Genomic DNA, 20890 nt, shown 5'->3' with positions numbered 1-20890 from the left:
TGCAGCCCTGTGGGCCGCGCCGTGGTTGACTGCGAGGTCTCGGTGACCTGGTCCCATTAATGTTCTGGGCCTCACTGTTGGCTCTGACCTTATCCAACAGAAAGGCAACGTGATACTTAAATCATTCATAATTAGCTCCTTCCCTCTGCTTAATAACACACGAAGACAAATGGCTTCCAAGAATTTTTCTAATGAAAACAGTTGGTTTGGAATTAGAGGCTAGTAAATGGTCGACAAGTCGTGTATTGTTGTGGTTCTCTCCTTTTTCTCAGCTACTTTTCCTTCCACTCCACTTTCGAGTAAATAATCCAATTTTTGAGGACATATTTTCATGAAAATAAACTTTTATTTCACTCTTTAAACACAAGTAGAAGCAGTGAGAGTTCCTGTTGATGGATCTGTTCTAAGGCCAGTCGGTCTCTTCTTCTCTGATTGCTGCAGAAGCTCCGGTCCAGGTTTTAGGACGAGCTGAGCTTCTCCAAAGCGTTTTGAAGAGTCTTCAGGTCCTGTCTCATCTGACTCAGAGCTCTCTGGACCTTGCTGGGGTGGTCCAGAACCTCCATGCTGCAGGTAAAGGGGTCGTAGCGAACTGCAAAGGGACGCTTGATGTTTGCAGAGTATTTCCTGTTGAAAGAAAGTTATGATGATGTGGATCACTGCTTCTTAATGATGTACCAGTATTAAAAAAAAAGATTGGCAGGAGTTTTCACAAGTGTTAAGAGATATCACAAAACAAGGGAGACGATACGATATATGGTGAAACTAAAAGCCTATTGTTATTTGCATTTTTTAAGATTGAATTTAATTGGAAAACTGAGGCCAAACACTTCCGAGACACATCCGGGGTGTTTCTCAATGCCGAGGAACCTCGTCTTGATGTCTTGGCCCCGCCCCGGTTGCCTAGGAGATACGTCATCAGGAACCGCCAAGACATGTTCCAATGTTCATGTTCTACCGAGGCGTGTGTTCTCCGTTTGTTAGCCGTTAAGCTAGCTGAGTAAGGATACACGGGAGGTGTCTTGTAGCCTAGCCTTGGTCATAATTACCCAGAATACAGCGCGGTATTTTCAAAAAGACGGCGGATCAGAAGCCGGCAGCTACTTCAGGGACAAATTCATATTTAAAAGTAAGTCAACTAATTAAAATGTTATTTTTAGATCCAAAGAAGCTAGCTATGGTTAGTTAGCTGCTTAGTAGTTGCAGCTTCGGTGGCTAGCGGGTAGTAACTCACTTATATATTTAATTTCATAAACATATACACAATTTAAAAAGTAAATGGCTCACTATATATTTATATTGAAACTTATACATATAAAATATAACGTTATCTCCCGTGTCGCGTGATCGCCGTGTAAGCCGCGGTCACGTGATGCAAGTCTGTTCCACTGAAACGTTTTCTTTGACCAAGGAAGGACCGTGTCCTCGTAAGCTAGACGCCTGGCCTCGCAAGACATCGCCTCGCAAGGCGCCTTGACATTGAGAAACACCCCCGGTGTCTTCAGAGGATGTCTTTTTGTCAGAATAAAGGTCGTAAAACTGCTGCCACCTATGGGGCGGAGTTTGAATTGCACCACAGAAAAGAAATGCATTAAAATGTTGGTGGAAATTCTCAACAAAAGCCAAATACAGTGCTTCTAACGATCAGTTCAGTATTAGAACAAGAAATATCACATTATCGTGGTGTACAGATATGTTCATACATCTCCATATTTAGTTAATGTTGGTGCAGAGATGTAAAAGTCAAAAAGATGAACAAAAATCCAACACATTGCTGACTGAAAAAAGCAGCTAGTTGTTGTTAAACATGAAATAAGAATAATCAGATATATAAAAGGGCAGTTTTGACATGATTAAGTCAGAGCATTGTTGCAACGTGGAGGGATTTAAAAGTTTAGCTGCATGCAGGAAAACACTGAGGGATCCTAGCCTAGTGAGCTAGACCAAATTCTTGCTATATTTATTTATTCTGACTTGCCAGGCTAGAGTGATCCAACATTTTAACCAGAATTTATTTTATTTAAAAATGCGCATGAATTGTTTTTCTGCCAAAAGATGCTACTTTAGCTTAATGATACATATTTAGTTAGGTTTGCACACAATTAAAGACATTTTGTAGTTTAAGTTGTTGAAAATTCTGTATTTTCTATGCAAATGTCACTGTTGGGTGTTTCTATTCAGGTATGAACCAAAAATCTCTCATGCGTTTTAAACATTAGATTCAAAGTCCATTTTTATTTCAGATGGGATTAAAGCCACTTTATTACCTCAGCTTCAGCTTTGCTTCCTCGAAGCTTTCAGACACAAAGTAAACCGGCTGGTAGGTCTGGTCCTGGTACGGCTGCACCGCCGTCTCCTCAGGGTTGAAAGGCTTGTGCTCTGGTTTGTTGGACAGGGCGTACTGGAGAGATGACAGTCTGTCAGCGCCTCGATGAAACACAAACATTTCTGTGTGAAGTTAAAGAGCTCACTCACAACCAGTTCTCCGTAGGAGGAGAGGAGTCCGGCGCCGTAAGCTTTCACCTCTCCGTTCTGCTTACAGAGGCCAAACTCCACCGTGAACCAGTATAGCTGCAGAAGAAAAACAGTAAAAAAAAAAAAAAAAAGTCTGAAGACTTCAGGAATCAAGGGCAAGCTGCTGTTGTTCACTTTCGCCACTAGGTGGCAGTGAGAGCCCATGAATTGTTTACCGTTGAGAGTTTCTCAATGTCATCATCTGATGCACCCAGTGAGGCAAGTCCAATCTCCTGGTTGCAAAGAAAGTGGTACGTTTAAGTGGGATTCATCACAATGGCACCAAACGAAAAACCAAGCGTGACTATCACCTGAGAAAACTGTGCAAACTCTTTATCTGCCAGCATGGGAATGTGGCCGAGCAGTTCGTGGCAGCAGTCGCTGTCAGATCAGATCCAAGTGTCAGAACAACTAATGTAGGAATAAAGGAGATGGTGCTGGGATGAAAACAGACTCACGGCTCGGGGGAGTGCATGGGCGACGACGAGTGACGGATGTACTGTGTGCACTGGAACACCCTGAAGGCCAAGCTGGCGAGGAAGTCCCTGGCCGACAGCAGGCCGGCGGCGGGACGCAGCTGGAAACCAGTTTTCTCTGGACACCATGAAAATGGAAACAGTTTAGGGTAAAACACTAAACCTGCGGACGTCTTCTGTCTTCATCAGTTCATATTTATTTATTTTGAGGAGCTTTTGTTTTTGAGGAAAGATGCAAAATTGAGTTTCTTTAATTTTTCATTTCTTGTTTTTATTTATTTATTTATTTTTTCAACCTTTTCTAGTTTATGAAGGAATATTCCAGGAGCAAAGGTCAAGCCAAATCCCACGTCATGCAAGTCTGGAGTCGAGTTCATTTTGAATCGTAATTCACGGATGAGTCCTTTGACCAAATCAGTTACAGATCAATATGAAAATGTTCTCATGAACGATGAAAACTTCCTAAAAGGTTTAAAAAGCTGCAGACACAGTGGAACTTCATCAGAAAAAAGGCTGTATGTTTTAGTGTTCATCCCGAGATACCAGGTCACACGTCGTCACCAGGCTCAGGTCCAAGTGAAGTCATGAGTCAGTCGTGTTAATTCTGGTGTCATCTCATCAGTTTGTCTAAAATCATCTGATTCAAGTCATGTGACCCGAGTACGCACCTGTTACAGCACAAGCGAGACACTTCACGAGAGATGTCATCTTTTAAGTGTCGTCATTAAAGTACTCCTGGATTTTTGTATTTTTTTTTCTTTTTGGATGTTTTATGCAGCCTTCATTTGAAATTTTAAAGAGCAAGTCACCCCCTACCAGAGTCTTACTCCACTCCCACTTCCTGTTTGAAAAATGCAACAAATGCTGTTGCCTAGCAGACCGAGAGGGTGAAGCTGATAACAAATACACACACACACACACACACAGGCTCACGACGACATTGTGACATCATATGGTACCAGCTAACATTCTAGGGTAGCTCTTAGCCAATAGCGATGGCAGATTTAAATTCAAATGCAGTGCAGAGTTTTTACCTGACAACGGCACAACACTGCCAGTTTAAGGCAGAAAATTAAAATTTTAACTAAAGTGCAAAACTACTGACTAAATGTGCCTGCAGCACGATTAGACACACATTTATATAGTATATCAGAAAAAAATGTTGATGTAGGGGTGACTTGCTCTTTAACTCCACACTAATGTTTTTAAAGAGGAATTAGCATGTTTTACTTTTCAGTACCTACATTTCTAAATAAAAATGACTTGTTGTTTTGTTTATTTCTTGTTGCAGGAGTTGCCTGAACGGTACGGAAGGTTTGTTACCTTTTAGGAAGGCGGAGACGTCTCTGAGCTGGGGGATTCGAGCCTCTCCATAACCACACTCGTCCTCCAGCTGCTGCAGGCTGTCCAGGAACTGGCTGCAGGCCGAGGTGGGATAAATGCTCCTCAGCTGCTGGTAAATCTGCCTCCTGTCCACAGGATCACACCAACACATCACCTCTTCTGTCCTCTTAAACCACCTGCACCCATGCAGCTTATTCTCACCATGTTGAAATCTCCTCTGCTGTGTACTCCACTGTGGGCAGTGGGTCACCTCTGCAGCAGAAGAAACTGTTTAGGAGAAATTATTTGAGTAAAAATGTGATTATTCTGAGCCGAAACTCACTGTTTGTATGTGAAGGCAAGCTCAGAGATTTCAGCGCGTCTTTTTCTGTATTCAGAGTCGTCGTATCCCTGGAGAAAAGATGTTAAGTTACTAGAAACAAGGTTAATTTTTACATTTAAATACAGTTTTTTTTAGTTTTTTGAAGACTCACGGGATGATCGTGGTCCAAGTCGGGATCAAATTTGGTTATCAACATGTTGCATCTGTCGAGGTCTTTCATTCGTCGGGGAAACCAGGGAACTGTGATGCAGACAGAGCCTAATTAGTGCTTTTGTGATGAAAACCACATTCACACACAAGCTGCCATCCCATTTAACACGACGGGAATAAAATCAGGTCCGTACGCTTTTCCTCGGGCATGGAGCGAACATCACCAGCCACCCGCTTCAGCGAGCTGATGAACACGTCCAGATCAGCCCTCTGAACTTCACACCTCATGAAGAACTCCAGCTCAGGCAGGTCATCTTTGGACTTCTTCCTCATCCGGCTTTCTATGTGAAGAAGTTTCGCTTCAAACGTCTGAAAAACCAAGATCAAAGACAAATTTACAACATTTGATGAAATCTCTCGCCGAGGCTAAGAGTCAGTGCTTTTTTACATTCTGAGGGTTTTACGGATGTTTTGGTCCAAACTTCGGCTGGGTGAGTCTTTTCTTTTATTAGAAGTCAAAATCATAATATTTATGATATTAGACATTTATAGTGTGAGATTTGATCTTAATACACCAAGCTGGGTTAAAATAATCAAAAAATATTTTTTAGCGTTTGATTAAAAATGTTTAAAAGAATTTTACATACATTTTAAGGTTGTATTATAGTTTAATCATTTCCTAAAAGATGGAATATTCTTTTTATTTTTCCTATTAAAAAAATGGAATGTTCTAACAACCTTTTGGGATTTTAATGAAATGTATCTAAAATTAGCACAAATTTCACTATAAAGCTATCAAAACGGTCGGTTTACTAATGAATTTAATACATTAGTTTGTAAAGATGTAAAACTAAATATTGTTTGATAATTTCTTTTTTATTTCTCACCTCAAATATTTTCCCTGTTTGGAAGAACCCAGAGTTTTTCTCATTGCTGAGGGCAAACAGAACATTTATGGTGACTCTTCCATCCTTCTCCTGGAACACACACTCGTCTCCAATCCTGGTCGGTCCCGAGGAGCACGCCGGACCGCCGCTTCGCTCCCTGCGAGCATCCTCTATCAGGCTCTGCTTCCTGCCGCTGAACGTCTGCGTGGCTCCGTCCGTCTTCATCTGGCCGCTCGCTGCCGCAGGCTGAACGCTGACCGGAGCAGGCAGGTTGTGGTCCTTCACCCCCTCCTCCAGATGGGTTTAAATGGAGAGGAGCTGCGTAGGTGCAGCACAGGAGTTGGGCTTTTTTGGGGACCTGTTGTGCGTCACGGTTTCTCTTCCATTTATGGGACTCCAAATGGTTCTGTTACACAAATGTTACGTGGTCACGGTTATTAAAGGAGAAACGAAATCAAGCTGCAAACACGACCGTAATAAATCATCCTGCCATGAAAATATCATGTTTATGGGACTGAAGATGTTAAAGAATGATAGAGTTTACCATCAACTCCTAAATGAAAAGATCAGGGTTGTCTTTGTGCACAGATGTTGACCAGTCATTGTTGAATTGGGTTTGTCATTTAGACTCCAACAGTGTTCGTGTTCAGAAAAGTTGTCAGAGCTAAACAAAATGATATTTTGCAAGGCAAAGCGCAGGATCAGCGTAAATGAGGAAAAACATGAAGTCTTGTGCTTTAGAAAAAAAACTGGTTTTAAATTTATTAGAGGTGAAAACATTTAAAGAGCAAGTCACCCCCAAACCAACAATTTTTTTTCTGATATACTATATAAATGCGTGTCTAATCGTGCTGCAGACACGTGTAGTCAATAGTTTTGCACCTCAGTGCATTTTAGTTCAAATTTAAATTTTCTGCCTGAAACTGTCAGTGTTGTGCCGTTGTCAGGTAAAAACTCTTCACTGCATTTGAATTTAAATCTGCCACCGCTATTGGCTAAGAGGTACGCTATGATGTAACTGGTAAATTATGATGTCACAATGTTGTGAGTGTGTGTATTTGTTAGTGGCTCCACTCTCTCGGTCTGCTAGGCAACTGCATTTGTTGTATTTTTCAAACATGAAGTGGGAGTGAAGTACGCTTCTTGTAAGGGGTGACTTGCTCTTTAAGGTCAAGTTAAACATCAGATGGCCCAACATCCCATGAAAGCATCATATTAACACAAATTACAGGACAGATGGCAAAAATACTAAAATGTGTTTTCACAAAGTCGTTGGTATAAATAAGATAAATGTGCTGGTCTGCCTTGTGTGGTACGTATGACCCATGGTACCGTTTGGGTCTGCCACTCAAACATCTGCTGGGAGCAGAGGATGGGTCTGTTGTTTAAACCAACCTATCCCTGGTGGCTCCAAACTCCACATCCTTCTACGTCTCATCTGGACATGTCCAAACCACCTCAGTCTGACTCAAAACAACCAGCATGAGCTGATGGTCTCTTTCTGATCCTCGTCTCTTTCAAAGAGAACCTCAAATCTTCTTCTCTGCTGCCTCAAGAGCAGCCTTCTGGCTACATTAGACTCACATTCAAGACTGAAGGAAAGCAAAAGGAAGAAAACTGCAGATACCCTAACTGGGCCTTTGTGAAGTCTATAAAGAAGTCTGGAAAAGCATCCAAAGCAGCAAAGAAAAGGACGACAGGTAGAAAGGCACCATCCTCCCATACGTGGCAGGAGTCTCAGAGAAACTTAAAAGAATCTTCTCCAAACACAACATCCCGGTGAACTTTAAACCCAACAACACCCTCAGACAGAAACTGGTCCATCCAAAAGACAAAACACACACAAAGAAGCTTAATGGCGTTGTTTATGCAGTCCAGTGTAGTGAGGACTGTCCAGATCTCTACAGGAGAGCCACCTCTTCAGCTCAAGACTCTGCAGTTCACCTACACCTGAAGGACAAGGGACACACCTTTGAAGAAAACAAAGTACACATTCTGGACAGAGAAGATAGATGGTTTGAGAGAGGAGTAAAGGAAGCTAACTACCGTATTTTCCAGAGTAAAAGTTGCTCTGGAGTATAAGTCGCACCAGCCATAAAACGTATAATGAAGAAGAAAAAACATATATAAGTTGCACTGGGCTATAAGTCGCAATTTGGGGGGGAATTTTATTCTTTTTCTTACAAAATCTGAGAACAAGCGTTTCACATTGCAAGACAAGTACTGGTAACAATAACAGAATAAACAACGCAACGCAGCAGCGCACCATGGTCTCCAGCAGAGGACGGCGGTGTTTCAAGCCCTCCCAGCAGGCGGGGAGAGCTCATTCCTGGGCCGGAGCCGGCCCGCAGCACCCCGCCACAGGCTGCAGCAGGTGGTGGCGGTGTTTGAAACCATCCCAGCGGGACAGGGGAGCTCATTCCTGGGTTGGAACCAGCCAGCCCGCAGCAGCTCGCCACAGGCTCCAGCAGGTGATGGCGGGGCAGAGGAGCTTATTCCTGGTCTGGAGCCGGCCCGCAGCAGCGCGGTATACATAATTTGGTATATAAGTCGCAGGACCAGCCAGACTATGAAAAAAAGTGCGACTTATAGTCCGGAAAATACGTTATATCAAACGTGAAAAACTTACTTTAAATAGGGGTGGGGGGCTTAGATTTTCACCTTTCCAGTACCTATAATGCAACTTTGAATCTCATTCCTAAGCTGTTTCAGTCTAGGTCACACCTTCCTGCATCTAATCAACACAACTCCTTCTCAATAGAAGCTAACAACTCATCAGGGGGTAGAGAAGAGGGGTCCTCGGAGCAGTTTCTGCACGTTAAACAATAGACAGCTACAGCTTATAAGCTTTACTCTCATGTTCCAGTCAGAACTGACAAAGCTTCTTGGATGAGAAGAGAAACATCTTCAAGAAACCAAAGAAGTCCAGATGCCTTTATTTGAACCCTTTGGGTTATCTCAGAAACTTACTTTAATGTCAACTTTTACTTCCTTCAAATCAGGGGTGTCTAAAGTGCGACCCGTGGGCCTCTTGTGGTCCTAGCGGGTTAGGTTAGCTGGCTATTGACAGCATTTTAATAATGATAGACTTTTGCTTCAGACTTTTTAAAGGTTTTACGTTAAAGGCCCAGTGTGTGATATTTTTACCCGTTTTTACTTGAAATTATACATTTTTATATACATAAACTGTGTTCGACGCTCCATGGTCATCCACCATCTTAAAATACAGTAGCTGTTTAGGGACGTACGAGCTCCGCGTTACCCGTTTGGACTATGACTGTAACCTGAAAGAACCAGCAGAGGGCAGCAGTGCATCCTGGAAGCATGGAGTCTGCTAATGGGCCATTCCCATCTGTACCGGGTCGGCCCAGGCCGGGTAGCTTAGGTTGTTTACATATCTGGGTGGCCTGGTATTTTTCCGGGCCAACCAAGGCTCATTCTCAGCCCTCTTCTCGAGGGGGTCTGCTTCAGGCCGACCAGGGCCAACACACCCACTGCTGACAGCAAATTCACACCTTCCATTAGAGCAAGCCTCTGATTGGTGGGTAGAATCAGCCCACATGGGCTTAAGACAAGGATGTGTGGAATCAACCGTGCCAGGCTGGGGCCGACTGGGGCTACCCGGCCCGGGCCGACCCGGTACAGATGGGAATGGCCCATTATTCAACTAAGAAATAGAAAACAATAGCTACACGTTGCTGTACTTGTTAGTTTGAATAAAAAACAACTAACTCAAAAGACACATAAATTTTGTCAGTTCTTCATCATGTCCAACACAAGGAAGCTGCATATGTCCAGACCCCCGCCCGCTAAAGTCCCATTAGTTGTCACACACACTGATGTGTGTGCGAAATTTGTCCTCCGCATTTGACCCATCCCCTGGGGGAGCGGTGAGCTGCAGACACAGCCGCGCTCGGGAACCATTTGGTGGTTTAACCCCCCAATCCAACCCCTTAATGCTGAGTGTCAAGCAGGGAGGCATTGGGTTCCATTCTTTCAAAGTCTTTGGTATGACCCGACCAGGAGTCGAACCCTGATCTCCCAGTCTCAGGGCGGACACTCTACCACTAGGCCACTGAGCTGGACGCTAGTAGCTGGACGCCAGCCTCCGATTAGAGTCTCTGACTCCCAAACTCACCTCAAGGTGTTCATTCATATTTTCCTTGTACCAGAGCTCCCGACCCGGTCCCAACGTGTTAGTACCAGAACTCCCGACCCGGTCCCAACGTGTCCGTTCTAAAGTCCTTCTACTCAAGTCTCTCTTCCTGCAGCCTACCGTCTCGCCCAACACGCTCCAGCGCTCATGCGCTAGCCAGTGGCTAAAGCAGCATGTTTTACTTTATCTCCACAACTCTACTAATGCGATGTAGTTCTCCACGCATTACTGAGACGCTCCAACACAGAGGGCTTCTTCTCAAACGTTACCTTTCGACTTGGGTCTCCTTTTGCTGGTAATCCGTGGGAGTTTACACACAGCATCTCCCCGGCTCTAGCCATGGCTATCTAGTAGCTCGGTAGCTTGTGACGCCGATCTCCACCACGCCAGCCATGAGCCACGATTAGCTGGTGGATAAGTCATCATTGTTTACTTGATATCCAGCGTGTCCCCGGCTCACCAACACTCCACCAGCCGTGTCTAACGATCACCCAGTGATCGCTCCATATCCATATAAGCTGGTAGCAACAGCCAGCTTGTTTATCTTGAGAGCACCATGAGTCACATGAAACGGGTGTTGTGGTAAATTATGTTCCCCCGAAATATTCTGTTTCCCTTAGGCAGTCAAGAGCAAATATTTCCAAATCCACAGAACTTATTGTCCATTATGAGGACTAAACTACCTCAAATAAAAGATGGTAAAACTGAGTGAGATTACATCTTTTTACATAACTTTCAAAAAGGTAAATAAGCTTGCTGCAAACGAGTGAACAAGAAAGTTTTTACTGTCTTTTCTATTTTCTATTGTTTTTAGGAGGAAATACACATAAAAATAATGCAATGAAAAGTAGTGTGAGCTGCACAGGCAGAATCTCTTGCCCTCCAGACAGAACCTTACAAAAACAGGAGCAGGCACCAGTCACCAAAAATACATTTTTATTAGCACAATTCCACAATAAAACTCCTCCCTATAAGGCCCAGCCCCTGTCCCTACTAGCGCTCTCTCGCCCCGTCACCCTTCCCTCCCCCAGTCAGATGAAACCAGCTGATCAGCCATAAAACAGTCAGATACTTAGCTGGCCCAGTCAGTGCGACCCCCTGTCCGTGGTCCGAGCGTCCAACGCCGTCCAACTTCCCGGGGATTAACTTCCATGGTTGGCGGGTAGATTGTACGGCTTGCGTCCGTCTGCCTGGTCTCTCTGTGGCAGATGTCACTGTGGCCTCGACATCCAGCTACTCCCGCCCTAACTACCTAAAGAAGGCAATTAGCCTCCCCTCATGGCGCTGGAACACTACCCCCTACTCAGCTGTCTTCATCGCTGGCAGCCCTAACCCACTGCGAGCGATCCCACCCCCCAACTCAGGGTGCCACAATGACAGGTCGGCCACACACACCCCTTCCTGCAAATCTGCCACCCTTTATCACTTCCGGCCTCATCATGCCGAACGAGCACCAGCTGGTCTTCAATATCCCCCCCCCCCTTCGAGGTCAAGTACCAACTTCTGCCCTTACAATAACAAGCATAACTTCATTTCATTACATTACATAATTTTCACGTAAAAGTTTACACGTGTTGTAAAAATAGCCAGAAGTGCGATCTCCCGACACGGGGGTCAGAACACCTGACCTCCCGGCTGACGTCACCCCTCCTCCGAGTGTGAATCGTGACAGCTTCAAGAACAGAACTAGCTTGCTTCCTTCAGAACTGGTAGGATGATAAAACAGTCATAATTATAAATGCTTTTTTAAAGAGGTAGAGTAGCCTGTTTTAAGCTTTGTGTGGGTTAGGCTACACAGGTTGGAAATTAATTAGACAGTCAAACTCATGAGTGAGCCACCGTAGCTGCAATACTTTGTCTGAACTGCATGGCGCTAAAGAGTCACATTGTTTCATCATGATTTCAATGGATTTCACACATGGGGCCTTTAAGGTTTTCACTAATGTGAGGTAAAAATGCAGAAAATAAAATAATTTCAAAATAAAACACTCAGCTCATTATTTCTATTTTGCCTATTAACATGTTTTTGGATCACATTCAGCTTTTCTTCTTTAATTAAGTCAAACCATTTAATTTCTCATATCTAATTTTCTACAAAAAACATTTATAAAATATTGTGTTTAATCAATTGTTGAGGAGGTAAGCATAACAATTTTCACAATAAAATAATTTTACTTATATGTTTCAGTTTGAAATGTGTAATTTGTGTGGCCTTTTTAACTAAAGGGAAATAAACACCAAACTGTTGCAAAACAGGTTTCTTTTTATTAAACAAATGATCTGCACCCTTTAAACGCCCAACACCACACTGGTGAACACAAATGCTATTTCAAGCAAAAGAAGAAAACCTCTGAAAGTTTCAAATCCAAACAATTGTAAATGCCAATTGTAAAAATTTCATATGATAAATGAACACATGATGGATTGTTACCAAATACATCAGAATAGTTGATTTTTGCATGATCCAGTTTTCACCAGAAATCATTCTTAACCAAGAAAATAGAAAAACACAGTTTTTGTATGAAAACGGTATAAACCATTTTTACCACATAACTTTCAACCCTTCTAATAAAAAGAGGGAAAAGTGACTGGATTCAGAGAGCGTTTTCCTCCCCGTTTAATAAGATAAACATCGAAAATCGCCCTTGAAAGTAAAACGTAGTCATAACACAAGCATACTGGCAAAAACTACAAAACTACTTCAAAGCATGGATCACGCAGAGTAAAAACTGTTAAATGAAAAATAAACATTTTACTGAGACAGACTCAGACAAACACACAGAAATATCTGCAATAACGTCCTCCTAAAATAGTTTTTTTTTCTTAAGCAGCACATCCTCTTCATCCTTGAGGATCTTTTCATTAAACATTCCAAATAAATGGCTATATGTAAGAGCTAATGTTAATAAAAGCTGTTTCCATTGGATATAAACCTGTTTTTCTAGCTACACTTCATGCATAAATTAGAATTTATTAGAAATAAAGAAAACTTCTAAATAAATGATCTACTTAGGGTTTATAGAATTTAAATCTAATCAAAAAATTTAAATTGAGAATTTTATTTTGTGAAGGAAAAATCCTATTTTGAAAGATAAATTCTGTAACTTCAAGCAGATAAAATACTGAGTTTTTTCAAGCACTTTACTAACTTGTTTAGGCTAAAGATAATTTAATAAAATACAAATTTTTTCTGCTGGCAGGATTACACGGGTAAACTCCTAATCTGAGTGGCATAATCTGTTAATGTGAAGAAGGAACATTTTCTAGTAAGGTAAGCTGAACCAATAAAACGTAAATACTGAACAAAGGTCCAAAACGTCGAGGCAAGCAGTTACTCCAGTTTCTTCAGAGCTTCACACAATTTCCCCAGTTCACCTGAAGGAAAGGAGAGGAAACAGAAAATTAATACAAGCTGCTGCTAAAAACGCACGTTATTCTTACCTGCTTTAATCTGCTCAGCTGGTCAAATTTTCACCGGGTTTAGATAAATGAAAAATGTTAGCAATAGCTTAAAATAATTATTATTGTCATAATGATGTGTGCTCTATTTTTACGATTCAGGATCAGTTGAGTCAGGCACATTTGAAGAATTTAACTATGATATATCAAAATACAAATAAAGAAAGCATTTTTTACCACCATTTACACTGAGTGCTGTTCCAGTTGCGAACCGTGAGGATGTTGCTCACAAGTTCATGCGATAGCAGCAACGCATGTAGAGGGGAGCTGGTAAACAAAAGCTGCTCTTGTCTTCTCGTACAGTCATGCACTGTAAATCGATATCCGTGTCATTAACTCATTCGCTGCCAGCTGTTTCCTGATCAGTAAAGCTCTTCGCTGCCAGCGTTTCTCATCGTTTTTGTTTTTTTAAGAGTCACAGAATGTTGCTTGCTAGGATGATGTCGACGCCAAAACAACCAAAACAAAGCGGAGACTCGCCTCTTACATCAGGAAGAATCCGCACATTTCGAGCGTTTTCCGTTCTTTCATAATCCGTTGTTGAATTGTGATCGGCAGAAGCTTTTCGGGTTCGCGCATCACTTTTTTTTACAGCAGCGGCCCAAAACGATCTAACTCATGGATTTTCTGCTTCCTGATCACGTGAAGTGTGACGTATGTGGATGAAAATCGGCTTTAGAGCTGGGATGTTTGTTCTCATGGTGCAGGGGGCTCGTTCCGATGCCCACACAGTAAAAAAAAAAAAAATGCAAATGACGACTTTAGTCGTCAATGGCAGTGAATGAGTTAACAACCAAAGAAGTCGACAGAATGATGCAACACAAGTTTTATTTTGAAATTAACAGGATGCATCTTGCTGGCACACACTTTACTTTCCTGTCTGTACTTTCAACTTCATGACGATCCGCTTGCGCTGTCCGGGAAAAATAGAAACCACGTAAAGGGATTGCTCTGCTTCACATCCAGATCTGCGCTGCACTGCAGCTGGTGTAAATGCTCTGATTGGACTCGATGATTCTCATGTGGAAGCTGCTCTCATTTCTCGTCTCGTCTCGTCTTCCTCCGCTTATCCGGGTCCGGGTCGCGGGGGCAGCATCCCAACTAGGGAGCTCCAGGCCGTCCTCTCCCCGGCCTTGTCCACCAGCTCCTCCGGCAGGACCCCAAGGCGTTCCCGGACCAGATTGGAGATGTAACTTCTCCAACGTGTCCTGGGTCGACCCGGGGGCCTTCTGCCGGCAGGACATGCCCGAAACACCTCCCCAGGGAGGCGTCCAGGAGGCATCCTGACCAGATGCCCAAACCACCTCAACTGGCTCCTTTCGATCCGGAGGAGCAGCGGTTCTACTCCGAGTCCCTCCCGAATGTCCGAGCTCCTCACCCTATCTCTAAGGCTGAGCCCGGCCACCCTACGGAGGAAACTCATTTCGGCCGCTTGTATCCGCGATCTCGTTCTTTCGGTCATTACCCAAAGCTCATGACCATAGGTGAGGATTGGGACGTAGATCGACCGGTAAATCGAGAGCCTGGCTTTCTGGCTCAGCTCCCTCTTCCCCACGACAGATCGGCTCAGCGTCCGCATCACTGCAGATGCCGAACCAATCCGCCTGTCGATCTCCCGATCCCTCCTACCCTCACTCGTGAACAAGACCCCGAGATACTTAAACTCCTCCACTTGAGGTAGGACCTCTCCCCCGACCCGGAGGTGGCAAGCCACCCTTTTCCGGTCGAGAACCATGGTCTCAGATTTGGAGGTGCTGATCCTCATCCCAGCCGCTTCACATTCGGCCGCGAACCTACCCAGCAAGAGCTGAAGGTCAGAGCTGGATGAAGCTAGGAGGACCACATCATCCGCAAAAAGCAGAGACGAGATTCTCCTGCCACCAAACTCGACACACTCCACACCACGGCTGCGTCTAGAAATTCTGTCCATAAAAGTGATGAACAGAACCGGTGACAAAGGGCAGCCCTGGCGGAGTCCAACCCTCACTGGGAACAGGTCCGACTTACTACCGGCTATGCGGACCAAACTCACGCTCCTCTGGTAAAGGGACTGAATGGCCCTTAACAGAAAGCCACCCACCCCATACTCCTGGAGCGTCCCCCACAGGGTGCCCCTGGGGACACGGTCATAAGCCTTCTCCAAATCCACAAAGCACATGTGGATTGGTTGGGCAAACTCCCATGCCCCCTCCATCACCCTTGCAAGGGTATAGAGCTGGTCCACAGTTCCACGGCCAGGACGAAAACCACATTGCTCCTCCTCTATCTGAGATTCAACTATCGATCGGACCCTCCTCTCCAGTACCTTGGAGTAGACCTTTCCAGGGAGGCTGAGGAGTGTGATCCCCCTATAGTTGGAACACACCCTCAGGTCACCCTTCTTAAAGATGGGGACCACCACCCCGGTCTGCCACTCCCTAGGAACTGCCCCCGATGACCACGCAATGTTGTAGAGACGTGTCAACCATGACAGCCCTACAACATCCATAGCCTTGAGATACCCAGGACGAACCTCATCCGCCCCCGGGGCTCCGCCGCTGTGTAGTTGTTTGACTACCTCAGCAACTTCTGCCCCCGAGATCGGACAGTCCATCCCCAGGCCTCCCAGCTCTGGTTCCTCCTCGGAATGCGCATTGGAGGGATTGAGGAGCTCCTCAAAGTATTCCTTCCACCGTCCGACTATAGCCTCAGTTGACGTCAGCAGCTCCCCATCCCCACTGTAAACAGTGTGAGCGAGTTGCTGCCTTCCTCTCCTGAGGCGCCGGACAGTTTGCCAGAACCTCTTTGGAGCCGATCGATAGTCTTTCTCCATGGCCTCACCAAACTCCTCCCACGCCCGAGATTTTGCCTCGGCAACTGCCACTGCTGCACCCCGCTTGGCTATCCGGTACCTGTCTGCTGCCTCCGGAGACCCACAGACCAGCCACGCCCTGTAGGCCTCCTTCTTCAGCCTGACGGCTCCCCGAACCTCTCATTTCGACCTGGATAATGTTCCGAGCTCCAAGTAAAGGAGGCTTTCGTTTGGCTAAAGGTTCCCAAACCTTGTGTTTTTCACAATTTCTTTTCCTTTTGTCTATTTATGGACACAATTAAAGTAGATTATTTTAGGGTGGCAGATTAAATTAAATAAATCTGTATAAAAAACACTTATTTAGTTGTTTTGTACAAAAAAGGCTGCTAGGTCATCCATCCATTTTCATCCACTTATCCAGAGTTGGGTTGTGGGGGCAGCAGCCTAAGCAGAGAGGCCCAGACTTCCCTCTCCCTAGCCACTTATGCCAGCGCTTCATGGGGAATCTCAAGGCGTTCCCTGGCCAGCAGAGAGACGTAGTCCCTCCAGCATGTCCTGGGTCTTCCTTTAAGTCTGCTCCCGGTTGGGCGTACCCAGAAAACCACCAGGGAGGCGTCCAGGAGTCATCCTGACCAGATGCCCGAGCCACCTTAACTGGCTCCTCTCAGTGCTTGGTCATTGTTCACAAAATGTTTGGAGTACTTTGTACAAGGTCTGGTCTGGAAGATACCCATGCAATTTTGTTTGAGCCAAATTTTCTAGATGATTCACTCTGACCTATGATGGTCCAAAGACCTGATGGATGAATTAAGACCAACTTTGGTAAAGAAAATGTTCTGGTTTTGTGCAGAAGGATGTGCGATGTTACAGTGGTACATACTATGGATGCAGCCGGCCAGGTTGCTAAGCTGCTGGGTGTTGTCCAGGACTTCAATACTCTGGGTGTACGGGTTGTAGCGGACTGAAAAAGGCCTGGGGATAGTGGCTGCAAATTTCCTGTGGACAAAGCCCAAAACAGCTTTAGCATTCAGTTTAACCTTGAAAAATAACAAACAGAAGAGCTCATGTCTTACCTCACTTTCTCCTTTGCATCTTCAAAGCTCTCAGCCACAAAGTAAACAGGTTGGTACTCTGTGATCGGGTATTTCTGCAGGCTGGTCTTCTCAGGGTCAAATGGCTGGAGTTTGGGTGTGTCTGTTTTACAATACTGGACAAAAAGAAAATATTTATTGTATGGATTTAATTTCTTACTGAGCATTTCTATTCCTGTAGCCAAGAGCAGGAAGTTCAGCACGATTGGTTTATTTGCTTTTAATTTGGCAGAGTGAACGTTATCTGATTTTACCTGTGATCTGGATAGCAAACTGCCTCCGCCCACCCACCGAACCACTTTACTAGAACCCTGCTGGTGCAGGAGACCAAGTCCCAAACCAGAGTCTTAAGTGAACCTATAACCCACTCCCCATGCTGGATGGGACAATATAATACAGAATGCACTTCTAGCTTGTGGAAACAGTTGTGACTGAGCTTCCCGTTACCTTCAGCTCTCCGAACGATGAAAGCAGGCCAGCTCCGTAAGCTTTGATCGCAGAGCCTTGCTTACACAGGCCAAACTCCACAGTGAACCAGTACACCTGAAGACACACAAGGTTTAGAAAAGGTGAAAACAAAACAAGCTCCTCTCAGAGCTCTGAGGAGAGTTTGTTTTGAGCAATACTTTCTTCTACTGGCCAGTCAACAAAACAGCCATAAATCTGTTGTTTTCTGTTCTTATGGTCACTGTTTGCTGAAATTAAATAAGCTCTTCAGCTGCTCTTCAGTTGACATTAATTCATGCATGTTTAAATTATAATATTTTATTTGGTTTTCACCAAACTCACAGTGGCAAGTTTCTCAATGTACTCATCAGGGGCACCAAGCGATGCAAGACCAATCTCCTGGACAGGGAAATAACAGCACATAGGTCAGAAAAAAGAGCCATCTTTGTTATTTTAATCCGAATCATGTGTTCAGGTTGTTTAACACAGATGATAAATATGCAGATTAAGTGAATTATTTCAGTTTTGGGAAAATTACCTGTGAAAACTGGGCAAAACTATGGTCAGCAAACAGAGGAACGTGTCCCAGGAGTTCATGGCAGACATCCCTGGATTAGAGGCGACTCGTTAACTTAATGTCATCTTTATACCATTTCTGACATTAGAGCCAGGCTTTTAACACTCACGGCTCAGGCGTGTACGTTGGCTTGGAGCCGTGACGAATGTACTGCGTGGAATGGAAAACACGAAAGGCGAGTCCAGCCAGGAAATCCCGGGATGAAAGCAGACCGGCCACTGGGCGAAGCCGGAAACCTGTGCATGCTGTGGGAGAGTGGTGAGGAGATGGAGGACAACGGGATGAGTTTTACTTTCACGTGAGCTGAATAAGGACAAACAAAGGAAGTGGGGTGTAACCTCCCACGTTCACCAGTGGACAAAATGAGCAGAAAGCAAAAACATATGTAAGAGGTGCACGATTCCATAAAAGCTTCAGTAGCTTTAATCAAATGAACATTTAAAATGAACACATTACAACAACAACAGTGAGACCTGGGGAGGTGTGGTTGGGAGGAACAGCCCCCCTGATCTGAATTTGAGTGGCGTTTTATTATTGGACTTCTGTGCCAGTCATGGATTGCCCATAATGAACACCATGTTCAGACATAAAGGTGTCCATATGTGCTCTTGGCACCAGGATACCTTAGGCCGCAGCTCGATGATCGACTTTGTTGTTGTTTCGTCTGACCTGCGGCCGCATGTCTTGGACACTCGGGTGAAGAGAGGGGCGGAGCTGTCAACTGACCACTACCTGGTGGTGAGTTGGCTCAGATGGTGGGGGAGGATGCCGGTCAGACCAGGCAGGCCCAAACATGTTGAGAGGGTGTAGCATTGTGAATGTCCTGTTTTTGACCTAAAGCTCATGATCTCCTGCGTCTGCTCGAGCAGAGACATAAAGTCTCTGACAGCCTAATCTACATGAGATAGTGGCCAAGCTCTTTCATGTACTCTGCTCATCTGATCTGCTTCACCTTTGTTACAGCTCAATACAAAGACGAAGAACATCTTTTGATGAACTCATTATCAACAACTTTATTACCAATAATAAGGTGAGCCCAATGTTCAGTCAATCTGTGAAATGACAATGTTATTACTTGATATTATAATCCTGTGATCAGTAGTATTTTACCTGACCGCAACGGTTCCTTCAGAATAAAAGCTGAACCTCATGACCCCTTCAGGGTCTCAGAGACGCCAGTGATAACCTGTCGTGACCTGGAAGCATTCCAAGACTAGTTTGGTTGGCACCGCTGCTTTTCTGCCGGCTTCGGTACCAAGGAGGGTCCACGAGGACCTCGGCATTCTGGATCTAATGGAGGCTTCCCCTGGGGTACGCCGACCGACATATGACGTTTCATGTGTGTTACAAATCTCCTGCTATGTTTATGTTTATTCATTTAGCAGACGCTTTTATCCAAAGCGACTTACAATTTATAACCTATAGGGCATGTTGTGATCTGTGGGGGAAACCGGAGTACCCTGAGGAAACCCACGCATGCATGGGGAGAACATGCAACTCCACGCAGAAAGGCCCCAGCTGAGCCGAGTTTCGAACCTGCAACCTTCGTGCTGCGAGGCAACAGTGCTCACAACTGTGCCACCATGCAGCCTAAAGTTTAGAGCGAAACATTCACTCCCATTCTTTACAAGGGTCTGCAGGGAACGTCTGGCAGAGTCTCCTGTCAGAAGGAGCTTCAATTCCCACCTCCAACAGAACTTCCAAAATGTTCCGGGGGAGGCGGGGGACATTGAGTCTGAATGGACCCTGTTCCTTGCCTCCATTGTTGAGGCGGCCGACCGGAGCTGTGGTCGCAGGGTCGTCTGTGCCTATCGTGGTGGCAACCCCCGAACCCGCTGGTGGACACCAGCGGTTAGGGATGCTGTCAAGCTGAAGAAAGAGTCCTATCAGGTCTTTTTGGCCTGTGGGACTTCAGAGGCAGCTGATGGGTGCCGGCAGTCCAAGCGGAACGTGGCTGGGGTGGTCGCCAAGGCAAAAACTCTGATATGGGAGGAGTTCGGTGAGACCATGGAGCAAGACTTCCATACGGCTTCGAAGAGATTCTGGTCCATCATATGGCGCCTCAGGGGGGAAAAGCAGTGCATTACCAACATTATCTATAGTGGGGACGTTGTGCTGCTGACCTCTACTCAGGATGTTGTGGATCGCTGGGCAGAATACTTCGAAGACCTCCTCAATCCCACTGACACATCTCCCAGTGAGGAAGCAGAGTCTGGGGACTTTAGGTTGGCCTCTCAAATCTCTGGTGCTGAGGTCACTGAGGTGGTTAAAAAGCTCCTCTGTGGCAAGGCTCCGGGGATGGATGAGATCTGCCCGGAGTTCCTTAAGGCTCTGGATGTTGTGGGGCTGTGTTGGTTGATGCGGCTCTGCAATATCGCGTGGACATCAGGGCCAGTCCCACTGGGCTGGCAGACCAGGGTGGTGGTCCCCTTATTTATAAAGGTGGACCGCAGGGTGTGTTCCAACTACAGGGGGATCACACTCCTGAGCCTTCCTTGTAAGGTCTATTCAGGGGTTCTGGAGAGGAGGGTCCATCGGATTGTTGAACCTCAAATTCAGGAGGAGCAATGTGGTTTTCGTCCTGGCCGTGGAACACTGGACCAGCTCTATACCCTTAGGGGGATCCTGGAGGGTGCATGGGAATTTGCCCAACCAGTCTACATGTGTTTTATGGATTTA

The 20890-nt window shown here is 45.1% G+C and overlaps 3 protein-coding genes across 3 annotated transcripts in view; 1 reads left to right on the top strand and 2 right to left on the bottom strand.

Annotated features, from left to right (window-relative positions):
- Nucleotides 1–458: 458 nt before the first annotated feature.
- th2 (tyrosine hydroxylase 2) lies at nt 459–6081 on the bottom strand. The gene is made up of 12 exons (XM_015961378.3): nt 5691–6081; nt 4998–5172; nt 4805–4893; nt 4654–4721; nt 4533–4583; nt 4311–4456; nt 2970–3105; nt 2823–2892; nt 2688–2744; nt 2473–2568; nt 2265–2398; nt 459–624 (listed from the first exon to the last, which is right to left on the bottom strand). Exons 1-12 carry the CDS (start codon nt 5913–5915, stop codon nt 459–461), a joined length of 1413 nt encoding a protein of 470 aa, XP_015816864.1. The 5' UTR covers nt 5916–6081.
- Nucleotides 483–20890, top strand: part of LOC107386787 (uncharacterized) — a 203252-nt gene continuing 182844 nt past the window's right edge. The window contains exons 1-2 of the mRNA XM_054739797.2: nt 483–570; nt 4279–4443. The gene's annotated coding sequence lies outside the window, so the exon portion shown is untranslated. The remainder of the gene's footprint in view (nt 571–4278; nt 4444–20890) is intronic.
- The window catches only part of pah (phenylalanine hydroxylase), a 29884-nt gene continuing 21085 nt past the window's right edge, over nt 12092–20890 (bottom strand). Inside the window, exons 7-13 of the mRNA XM_054739798.2 lie at nt 18321–18456; nt 18173–18242; nt 17977–18033; nt 17635–17730; nt 17170–17303; nt 16977–17092; nt 12092–13221 (exon numbers count right to left, since the gene is read on the bottom strand). Of these exons, the coding sequence (XP_054595773.1) occupies nt 13178–13221; nt 16977–17092; nt 17170–17303; nt 17635–17730; nt 17977–18033; nt 18173–18242; nt 18321–18456 (653 nt within the window). The 3' untranslated portion in view covers nt 12092–13177. The remainder of the gene's footprint in view (nt 13222–16976; nt 17093–17169; nt 17304–17634; nt 17731–17976; nt 18034–18172; nt 18243–18320; nt 18457–20890) is intronic.

Source organism: Nothobranchius furzeri, chromosome 1 (assembly GCF_043380555.1).
Source record: "Nothobranchius furzeri strain GRZ-AD chromosome 1, NfurGRZ-RIMD1, whole genome shotgun sequence".
NCBI lineage: Eukaryota > Metazoa > Chordata > Actinopteri > Cyprinodontiformes > Nothobranchiidae > Nothobranchius > Nothobranchius furzeri.
The sequence above is the reverse complement of the archived record's forward strand: the minus strand, read 5'-3'. Positions and strand labels throughout refer to the sequence as shown.